Source organism: Neolamprologus brichardi, chromosome 3 (assembly GCF_056152115.1).
Source record: "Neolamprologus brichardi isolate AB-2024 chromosome 3, ASM5615211v1, whole genome shotgun sequence".
NCBI classification, from domain to species: Eukaryota; Metazoa; Chordata; class Actinopteri; order Cichliformes; family Cichlidae; genus Neolamprologus; species Neolamprologus brichardi.
Genome location: NC_142106.1, coordinates 10,552,765 through 10,564,504, shown reverse-complemented (window position 1 = coordinate 10,564,504; position 11,740 = coordinate 10,552,765). Strand labels below are relative to the sequence as shown.

The window sequence follows — 11,740 nt, the reverse complement described above, 5'->3', positions numbered from 1 at the left end:
TTTCTGAAGATTTGATTGGTCAGCGGGAGGTGATTGCAAACCTGCGCATCATAAGTTACCATGGTAATGCACCCAGGTAAGGAGTGAACCCCTTTGTAGTAAACCCCAAAGTTAACCCTGAAGTTATCCGAATAAGCCAAAATGCTGCCTCACAGCACAGACCTGTGACAAGAACGTTGTTTTTTTTCTTATTTTGTCGGCAGTGATGTCATTGGAAGGCGGCGTTAAACTAATCGAAAGTACGCCGATGAGTCGGCGTGTGTCCGTTAGTTTTTCTCCATTTATACCTGCACCATAATGACTCTGTTAACATCAGCGTGTCTCTGCCTGCCTCTGTTGTTTGTCTGTGTCGTGGATTTGGCCTCTTCAGGTGAGCTCTGTCCTCGCTTACCTTCTTTTCTAATAAGGTTACCCTGACCTCTGTGGAACAAATTTGGCCTCAAATCGCCCCATAATATACTTTATATTCTCAATTCAGGAAGCAAGTACAGATGTGATGTCTGTGTGGATCAGCACCCTTTACCTGTATTTACTTCTGTGACATCTGAGTGGACTAAGCCATCTCGCGTTGTTTGCAGTGACGCATGTCATGTTCTGCCATGTCCCACTTGTTCCTGATGAAGTTTGTTTCCCAGGAGGATTCATCAGGAGCTCAGCTCAGATAAAACAAATAGGACTTAATCGTAAAAACTGCTGTGAATTCTGATGTTCACTTCAATCATCTTAATCTAATCTTAAATGAGAGAGATTCTGTGTGCAGCAACAATCATAACAGCAGCAAACCAGCTGTATTTATGAAGGACTTTAACCTCTGACAGAAGTTCTGAACACAGAAATACATCAGAGTAAGATTTATATTACAAATTAATAAAATGACAACACTAAATAAAAGCATCAGCATCACCAGATAAATTTAAACACGGGTTAAAAAAAGGTAAATAAACAAAATAAACATCTCAAACTGTCTCAGATGCCGGGCAGAAGAGGTCAGTCTTAATGACAAAGTGTAAAAGGTCTGGGAGCCGCTACAGCAAAAGCCCCGTCCTCTCTGACCCTCTGCTGTGTACCAATGTTACATTTATATATAACTCTTAAAAAGGGTTTACTGAGTGGTTTGACAGGCTACAGCTGAAGATTTACACAGAGAACCGAACATTCAAATCACAAAAAAAAAAAAGAATATACATGAAAACACCTGAAAGTAAAACATGTCAGATGTAACCTCATCAAATGAAAACAAATCCAAAGCCGAGGAGCAAAACCTTCACTGTAAAACAGCCGGGAGGCCTTGTGTGTATCTGCTGTACAGCTGGGAACCAGACCAGCTATAAAATAAATAACTTTTATATCAGATATCAGCAAACTGCAGGCCTCTGCAGCCCAGTTTGAAATGTGAACATCTTCAAACTTGTAACTCTGATTAGCACACAGGTGTTTCCTTCATGTTTTCAATTTATTTTTGATATTACGTAACTTGTTTGACTTCTCAGCAAGCTGATCATTTTCAGGAATCAGGATCTGAATACTTTATTAATCCCCGAGAAAATTATGTGGTCACAGTTGCTCCAAGACTATAATATATTGTATTATTTAATTTCTATTTACCAGTCTGTTTGTGAATCTGTCTGTTCAGTTCAGCGTCTTGTCTGGTTCCCAGTGTCTGAGTTTCCTGTTTTATTGTGAAGGTCTGTGTCTTATGTGAGTGTGCTCAGTTTACCTCTCCCCTGTCTCGTCAGCTGTGATTTCTCCCAGGTGTGTTCCCCTCCTGTCTCTCATCCCTTGATTACTGCCGTCTGTGTGTTTAAGCCCTGTGTTTCTCTGTATCGGTGTTGCGTCATCCTCATCCTCAACCCTCAACTAGCTGTGTGTTCTGCTTTCATGTTTCTAGTGTTTAGTCACCTGCTCCAGTTTAGTGTTTCTTTTCTAGTGTTTCAGTTCCTCTGTTACGACCTTTGTTTGTCTTTTAGTGAGTTTATTTAGTACGAGGTTTCTCCCAGCAATAAAGCTGCGCTTTAAGTCTCACTTCCGTGTCTGAGTTCTGCATTTTGGGTCCACCACTCCTGCTTGTCTGCCTGCCACACAGCCAACCATGACAAATATGTGCTTTTGTACCAGGATGAGCAGTTTGATCCACACAACCAGCATCGGTCTTTTTTTTTTACTTCATTCCTCCTCCTGGAGGAGAAGCTCAGTATAAATCTGCTGCCATCTACTGGTTACACTGAGTGTTACAGCAGAGCAGCTGCTTTATAAATGAAAAAAGGACAAGAAACCAGCGTTACTCTGCCATCCAGACAGTGGCGGTCCTAGCCTGTTTGGTGCCCCGGGCGAACACTCCCTCTGCCCCCCCGCCCCTCCCCCCCCCACACACACACGCAAACACACACACACATAAAACATATTAAGGATTATACATTAACATAAATTGTTGTCGGAACCATACTGAATTTCACCAGAGAAACACACACACACATATGAAGACAGAGAGTATGCATAGTATGCAAACGGCTACCAAACAGCCATACAATGAGAACAGGACAAATCAACAATTGACTAATTAATATTAAAATCTGTAACATAATGTTTGGAGTTTAGTCTGTTACTGTTGCTATTTTTACCATTTCTTCTTGGAGCAACTGTAACTCACATAATTTCCTTATTGATTAATAAAGTATTCTGATTCTGATTGTTTCAGGATGACCTGCCATTATCCAATCACACATCTGCTTACCTGCATCTGTTGCTCGTTTCTCTTCCTCTTCTTTTCTCTTTTTTCTAAACTGAGGACCTGATGGCTTTGAACTTTTCTTGTCCATCTTGGTTTTAATTTTGCACTCCAGTATGAACACAAATCCCCCAACTCAAGGATCACCACAACATAACGTAATAGACCTACACCTTAGTTGACAGATTCACTTTGTCTAGGCTTTATTTCTGAGATTTCACACAACCCAGGATTCAAATCATGATATATAATATAATATATTTTGTAAAACCACAAAAAATATTTTATATCAGCAGCAATTTCTCTCAAACTGCTGCATCACAGCTTTCATGCTCTGACCTGCATGTGAAATGAGAGAAAAGCTCTTTATTAGTAACTTTTACAACTTCTGGCAGGTTAATGTCTGAACTTTGGAGTCAAACACACCCTTAGTTACAAGAAATAACACCACAGTCTGTAACTAAGTGAATCCACCTGAAAACCACCTGTGTGTGTGTGACTGCATTACACTCCCACTGCTGGGAACCTGAACAAGAAGCAGAACAAAGTCTGAAATAGAAGCTGACAAACAGCTGCACCACCGAGTGACACTTTATTTTATAAACTTCACAACAGGTTTCATGTTGTGACCTGTGGAGGTGAAAAGACACAAAACCTGTTTTACAGCTTTTGAGCTGCAGGCAGGATTGAAACACACCTTAGTTAAAAGTCAAACAGCAACATTTGTCTCCTCCCCTCACGTCACTCAAATGTGACAAACCAGGAAACAGGAAGTTCTTCGTCCTCAGAAAAGAGAGACGCACAGACGATCAGACTGAGCTCAGACCAAACTAGCAGCTTCCTCTGAGTGAGTCCAGCTACAGGAGAGAAAAGTGGAAAACTCCAACACTGCTGCTTCAAGCTGCTGACGCTCCACACACTGAATGTGAGTTTGAGCAAAAACACGACTCAAAGGAAGTTTCAGTGAAGGTGGTAGAGGAGGGAGGGGAGCCAGGACTGACTGTACTTCCTGTCTGCTGTTTTCAGCTTCACTCACAGACTCAATGGCTTCCAGATCAGAGGAGGATCTCTGCTGTCCGGTCTGTCAGGAGGTCTTCAGAGATCCTGTTATTCTGTCATGTAGCCACAGCTTCTGTAAAGACTGTCTGAAGAGATGGTGGAGAGAGAGACCAACACACGAGTGTCCAGTTTGTAAGAGAAGATCTTCAAAGGATAATACACCTTTAAATCTGGCTTTAAAGAACCTGTGTGAGTCGTTCTTACAGGAGAGAGATCAGAGAGCTTCAGAGGCTCTCTGCAGTCTGCACTCTGAGAAACTCAAACTCTTCTGTCTGGACCATCAGCAGCCAGTGTGTCACATCTGCAGAGACTCAGAAAAACACACCAATCACAGATTCAGACCCATCGATGAAGCTGCACAACAACACAAGAAGGAACTTCAGGAAACTCTGGAGCCCTTAAAGAAGAAGTTAAAGGTTTGTGAAGATGTTCAAGTGAAGTTTGATCAAACAGCAGAACACATTAAGGTCCAGGCCCGACACACAGAGAGGCAGATTAAGGAGCAGTTTAAGAAGCTTCACCAGTTTCTAGCAGAGGAAGAGGAGGCCAGGCTGGCTGCACTGAGGGAGGAAGAGGAGCAGAAGAGTGGGATGATGAAGGAGAAGATGGAGGCTCTGAGCAGAGAGATAGCAGCTCTTTCAGACACAGTCAGAGCCACAGAGGAGGAGCTGAGAGCTGAAGACGTCTCATTCCTGCACAACTACAAGGCTGCAGTGGAAAGAGTCCAGCGCTGCCCCCTGCTGGATGATCCACAGCTGCCCTCAGGAGCTCTGATAGACCAGGCCAAACACCTGGGCAACCTGACCTTCAACATCTGGAACAAGATGAAGGACATGGTCTCCTACACTCCTCTCATCCTGGACCCAAACACTGCTTATCCAGAACTCATCCTGTCTGAAGATCTGACCAGTGTGAGATATGGAGGAGAGAGGCAGCAGCTTCCTGCTAATCCAGAGAGGTTTGATTCTTCCTACTCTGTCCTGGGCTCTGAGGGCTTTAACTCAGGGACTCACAGCTGGGATGTTGATGTTGGAGACAGTACATGGTGGACACTGGGTGTGTTAGCAGAGTCTGTGCAGAGGAAGGGAAGCATACTGTCTGGATTATGGGGAATATGGTTCTATGAAGGTAAATACTTAGCATGCTCACCATCAGCTGATTCTGATCTCTCAGTCCAGAAGAAGCTCCAGAGGATCAGAGTGAATCTGGACTGGAACAGAGGAAAGCTGTCGTTCTCTGATCCTGATACTAACACACACATACACACCTTCACACACACTTTCACTCACAGGATGTTTCCATACATTAACACTGTTGGTAATGTGAAGGTGTGTCCGTTGCAGGTGTCAGTGTCAGTGCAGCAGATGAGTTGAGGATGATGATGTTTCTAATGTTGTTTCCTGTCAGTGAATTGAAGCTGTTAAACTGCAGCTGTCCTCCTGCTGCCTCGTTGTTCCAAAGCTCTTTGTTTCTCTTTTAGTTCTCACTGTTTCTTTCTGTTTCTGCTGTCCACCTTTTCACATGGAAAATCATTTCACTGTTTCTCACTGAATGACTCCCCAAACTAGATTTGAAATTCTATCAAGTTTCTAATCGTTACAAGTGATTCATGTTTCTATTTGATGTGTAAATGGAGATGATTTAGTTTGCTGGGATATGGACTGACATGTGTTGAATGGGAGGAGCAGTTTGTTGTTGTCTTCTTGTCTGTTTATGACAACAATAAATCTATTGTTGAAACAATGATTCATGTTTAACTCCATATATGAAATGTTTCTGATCTTTGAATTCTGTTTGATTAAAGACTTTCTTCATGACACAAATGAGATTTCAGTGTATTAATAGAACTAAATAAGCTCAGAGTTGAAAGGCTGGAGTATTATGTACGTGCTTCACTGTCAGGATCTTCAGGGGGATTCAAAGGGAAACATCAAACTGCTGTAATGAGATCAACTAGTTGGGCTGAACACACTTATCTGTAGTTTGTCTCCATCCAGGATCATCAGAATATAATGAACATGTGTGAAGAGCCAAAAAATGCTGCTGCCCTCTCAGCATGATGAGCTCCAGCCTTTGTTAACAGGAAAACAGGAAACATGAGACAACTTTCAGAGACAGTAACCAACTGTGGCCACAAGATGGCAGCAGCTGATCTGAGATCCTTTATTGGACAGAACGACTCTGCTCTGTGACGTCATCAGAGAGACGGCCTTCACTTTGATAGATCTGACGTCACGTCTGCACTGCGATGATGAAAGCTGATAAACACATTGTTATTTATCCATGAAATCACCTCTGTCCTCTCAAGTGTAGCTGTTTACAGAGCTAAAGAAGTCCTTCATCATCAAAACAGACAAACATGTATTTTCTGTATGAAGTGACGTCATCCTCACTCTAACCTCTTACATACATTCTGTTCAGTTTTCCTGCTGTAAGAAATAAACTGTGTGAAAATATAAATGCAGGGAAACATCCATTAATCACAGGTGAGCCGTTTGTTTCTGACTCACATTAAATGAGGCTTCAGGTGTAAATACCTCAGAAGTGTTTGTGAGTTCAGTAGAAGCAGACCCAGTCAACCATCATGGCATCCACAGCACTACACAATGCAACAGAAAGGCCTTCATCATCTGCTGAACCACCTCTGAACCACGACGCTCTCCCTGCATCTAAAAGCTGTTAGTCAGGATGAGATGCTGCTGTGATCGCTCACAATTTACCTGTGAGATCTTTGTAAATATCGTCTTTGTTTCTGAAGGAAACACCTTTAGTCTGTTTGTATTTGGAGTGCAGATCTGGGCGTCCATCACTTTAACCTGCACACGTTTAGTTATTGAGTGTAGTTGATGTTTGGCAGCATTTTATAAGTGACAGTTCATGAACGCTGAAGGAACAGAAGACGCCTGACCATCCTACCTGTGTCAGTAAGAACACTTTAATCACAACTTCACAACTTAACACAACTGAAACCTGAATTCAGTGTTGCATAGTTTACTAACAGTGTGTGCTGACACTGAAGTTAGCAGTTTGTTTCCTAAGAGCTGCTGGGACAAACCACAGTGACCGGCTACAGAGTTTAGTTAAGGTGGTTCTAATATGTGACCTGTTGAATTATTTACAGGGATTTATTTTTAATTTAAAGCATCATTTGTGAAGTTTTTATGAAGTTTAGTTCTTTTATGTTCTTTGTGTAACGTTTAGATTTTCTTCTCTTGTGTTTTAACTCTTCAGGTTTCCTGTAACAGAGATGTAAACCACCGTTTTCTGATGGTGCTGCACTGTGACATAAACACTGCCACTTTATTAGGCACACCTTGCTGACTGCAGGTTATAACCCCTGCTGGAAACATCCCCACAGATTTGGATCCTTATTGCCATGACAGCACCACACAGCTGCTCCAGATGCTGCAGGATGCTGGTCAGGGCTCTAACAGTGAAACTTTACTGAAAGTAAGAAACCTGAGAGGAAATAAACTTTGGACTTTAGTAAGCTGAGCTCTGAAGCTGTGATGGAGCTCAGTCGGTGTGAAGGCGGCTGCTGTGTAACAAATGTTTGTCTGAGGTGCTGCGACTGATCGTGGTCATGTTCATTTAAAGAAGTCAGTGATGAAGCAGGCTGTGCAGTCCGAGCTCTTCATCAGTTAACAGTCCTCCAGAGCTGCTGCAGGGAGCTGACTGTCCTCCAGGTGGCACTAAGTGAACAAAGTCCAAAGAAATAAACTTTTTTTGAAGCCTAAATAAAATGTAAATAAATTTTATAGATACATTTGAAACCAGTTACTCTGTGACTTTACACACTTACACAGTAACAGAGCTGATTCCTGATTGGAGCAGCACAGAGTTGGTCTTTTTTTCTGGCTGTGGATTGGTTCGTCAGGATTTCCCACTTTACAGGTTTAAAAACAATCTCAGTTTTTACATTTTTTAACCTCCTTCTTGTGTGTAAACATGAAGCAGCACCAGCCTCCTCTGATCCTCATGTTGTAGCTCTGAGTGTCCAGCAGGGGGCAGAACACCTCCAAACTGTGCCAGCAGCTCTCAAGACTTTATTGGTTATTGTCATTTCGTATGGTGTTACACAGCCTGAAACGAAATACTGTTTCTCACCAGCCTCTACAGTGCAATAACCAATATATTTTAAAAAGAATAAATACAGTTTAAAGGGAATAAGTTTAAAAAAGAGCAGCAAAAAAGGCATAAATAGCTTAAAATCTAAGTTATAAAAAACCTCCAGTTTTTATTAATATTTTATTATTTATCAAATTATTATATACGAAAAATATTTTTTTACGTGATAAATGACTTCGGTGCTTCGTCCATGACCTCCTGAAGGTAAAGGGCCCAAAGAGCCAATCAGCAGCTCTGAAACAGGAAATATGACTCATGGAGAAGTTCACAACAGTTTCAGCTGCCAATTGTACTCATCACCATGGAGATCAGTCTCCATGGTGGAGGCAGAGTGACAGTGTTGTAGATGCTGCATTTTGAAGCCTCAGTGTTTCTATTTTTGTTCACAGCCATGCAGTGTTGGGCAGTAACGGAATACATGTACCGCCGTTACGTATTTAAAATACAAAATATGAGTAACTGTATTCCGTTACAGTTACCGTTTAAAAAGGTGGTATTTAGAATACAGTTACTTTGTTGAAATAAATGGATTACACGGCGGTACTTCCCTGTTTCATATTGTGGCGGGTCAGGACTGTTTGGGTTTTGTTTGACAGCTACGTTCTGTTGTTCCAGGCGGCAGCGTTACGGTTGCCATGGTTACAGGGTGACGCTCCCTCTCTGCGTGTTTCCTGGGTGAGAGAGCATGTTGTTGTTGTGCTAAGCTAATAGGCAGAATGCTACAGGTATAGCTCTAAAGAATGTAGCATCATAGGCAGTGTAGTCCGTGCTGCAGGGAGAATGGACTGCCATACACGTTATGTGTCTGTCATGAGCAAAAACGGGAGCTGGAAGCATGTAAATATAATAATAACCACTGCAGCCAAGAAGAGAGCCTGACGAGCCCAGTTGTAAGTAAGCTATTAAGACTCGACTGTACACCGTGTTCGTGTTTTCCTCCAAAAACAATAAGTTCTGTTGGAGCAGCCTTTCAACGCCTCTCTCTGTCTCTGCTAGCAAAGTTGACCCAGACAACAAAGTAAAGCTAGTTTTCAGCTACGAGCCAAACACGAACCCACCGTATTAGCCAGAGGTCCCTTTACTACGGTTCGGAGCCGCGGACCTTCAGTAACAGTAATAAATCACAGCAATAGTACATTCATGTAGTTGTAAACAGCATGATAATATATTAAGTAATCCAAAGTATTCAGAATACGTTACTCTCATTGAGTAACGTAACGGAATACGTTACAGAATACATTTTGGGGCATGTATTCTGTATTCTGTAATGGAATACATTTTAAAAGTAACCTTCCCAACACTGCAGCCATGTAGACAGAGAGGCAGAGAGAGACAGTGCTGTCACTGAGCTACATGTGTCAGAGCTCAGATGAGGCCCACACATGTGTGTTATCTGTTGTTGCTACACACAGTTAAGATATGGAACATGTGAACATGAGACATATGAAGAGACTGAACAGATAAAATGTCCTTTATATCCATCAGTGACTTTTTATTCTTTTAAACTTGTTCTGCTTCTTTTTGACTCGAGTTAGTGTGACACTGATGGAGCTTCTTGCTGCAGTGTGTTTGGGTTTGGCTGATAACACTGGTCATGCATGTTTGCTCTGTGCTCTGTGGTAAAAGTGCATCAGTCTGCAGCTCTGTGGCCGCCCTTCTTCCTTTTCTCAGAAACTTCCTCATTCCTTTGTGCTCACTGTTTCACAGCAAAGGTGTTAAGATTAAAAATAAATACTGTGAAAAGCTGCTGCAGTTTATGAAAAGACAAAATTGAATGTTTTTAAAAAGCATAAAAGAACAGAATGAAATGTCTCCATGACTGTAGTGTAATAATATCACAGTACTGTAATTTTACTGTGTTTATTGTACAGAGACTGATTCAGCTGTGGTCTACTCAGCAGGGAGAACTGAAGACGCCCGTTATGGACAAACAACCATCAGAACAAGGAGGCCCAGGTACAGCTGCTCTTTATCTTTGACTGTGGACAGAGACAAGCTAGCTGCTCACACTGTTTACAAACATCATGCTAAGCTAAGATAATCTGCCATGAGAGTAGGAGAAAAAAATGACAAGCTTTACTTTATCTTGAAAGAGGAGTAACAGTATACACAGAATCTGTGAAGAGCAAGATTCAGGTTCATCTCAACAGGTGCATTTTAGAGACAACAATGAGACAACCCTCAAAACAGGAATGATTTTACAGCTGGAGGTTAGTGACATGTTTCCCTTCTCATGTTTCACTAGTTTTGCATTTGGCTTTCTGATTTTGATACTACAATTGGCAGGTCCACCTTTGCCACCCTGCTTGAGAGCAGGTTCAGTCTGACCACAGGTCTAACGAGACGTGGAGAACTTTATGCTGCCTTTAAAATAATTCAGTATGACTAGTTTAGTGATGGGTCAGTAATGGTAACTGACCCATAATCATGGAGGGAAGCACAGACCTCTACAGGCTTGGCAACAACAGGATTCAGAATGAAATCCTCGACCTGTTATCAGACCGTACTCTGGTGCAGTGGATCCTGGGTTCCTCCTGATGCTCGACAATGCCAGGCCTCATGTGGCAACACTACATCTAAGAGAATGAAGGAACTGATACCACTGACTGGCCCACATTGCTCACCTGACCTAAATCCAACAGACCACCTCTGGATGTTATATTTACAGAATCGTTTATAGAAAATTCAGTCGATTTTCTAATTAAAGCACCAGTGCAGGCAAAGCTCTCTGAACTCTCAATCACACCCAATGTGATTTCAACATACAGTTAAAATGTGAGCAGTATGGAAGCTCTGTGATTTGTATCTGAGCTGGTTCCCAGTAAAGTCTGAACTGGGACTGTGTGTGATGCAGAGAGGTGGAGATTGGAGGTCTTGATTGAACTACAAAGCTTGTAATCATGTTTCCTGTTGTTTGAACTGTGTGTGTTTGTGTTCAGACTTTAAACCAGAGCCAGACGTCGTCTACTCTTCACTGAAGTAGTCCACCAGTCCAACCACTGACGTCCAGCTGCTGGTCTCTAACTGGTCCCCCCAGCACCTCAGACCAGAGGACATCAACATGTTCCAGATTTTTATATGTTTTATGTCTTTTTATCACTGAATTAGACTCTGATGACCCAGAACTACTTATTAGAAGTCAGTTCATTGACTTGATGTTTGTTGTCTTTTGTTCTTACAGCAGTTTCTCTGCAGGATTAATAAACTTTTGCTCTCAGATGTTTTCCTCCTGTGGTTCTGTGGGTTTCACAAAGACGTCTGATGGAGAATTTGAGTTGTTCTGGTTTGGTTGTGGCGAACTGTCAGACACGTGCCTTTATAGCACAAACAAACATTAAACCACAACCACAGACTATAAACAGCACAAGCATCATTCAGTGTGTGTGTGTGTGTGTGTGTGTGTGTGTGCATGTGTGTGTGTGTGCGTGTGTGTATGAGACAGAGAGTACTAAGGAATCATCATGGAAGGACAGGCTCCTGCACAGTTTGTACCACCAGCAGATACAAGAAGTGGCTGACATCCAGCAATCCTACCAGTTGCCAGACAAAGCTGGACTGAAAGACAGCACAGAGGCACTAATCATGGCAGCACAGGAAAAAAATAATCGTCACATCCTTCAGAATCTAAGACACGTCTCCATCTCGACCCTGGGGTGTCTGGTCCCAAACCATCAACAACAACTGCTGCAGCAGCTACTAGTAGTGTAAGTATAACCCATCAAAGCCTTAAATCCCAGGTACACTCAACCTAGTAGAAAAACACTGTCCGTAACAATGATCCTAAATCTATAGACACAGAACGTCCATTATGGCAAGACAGGGTGAAAA

The 11,740-nt window shown here is 42.2% G+C and overlaps 2 protein-coding genes across 2 annotated transcripts in view; both read left to right on the top strand.

Annotated features, from left to right (window-relative positions):
* The window catches only part of LOC118453405 (uncharacterized), a 154,427-nt gene that overhangs the window by 20,493 nt on the left and 122,194 nt on the right, over positions 1–11,740 (top strand). The window lies entirely within an intron of this gene.
* LOC148103461 (nuclear factor 7, brain-like) lies at positions 3,515–5,693 on the top strand. The gene is made up of 2 exons (XM_087838726.1): positions 3,515–3,650; positions 3,752–5,693. Exon 2 carries the CDS (start codon positions 3,769–3,771, stop codon positions 5,155–5,157), a length of 1,389 nt encoding a protein of 462 aa, XP_087694852.1. The 5' UTR covers positions 3,515–3,650; positions 3,752–3,768; the 3' UTR covers positions 5,158–5,693.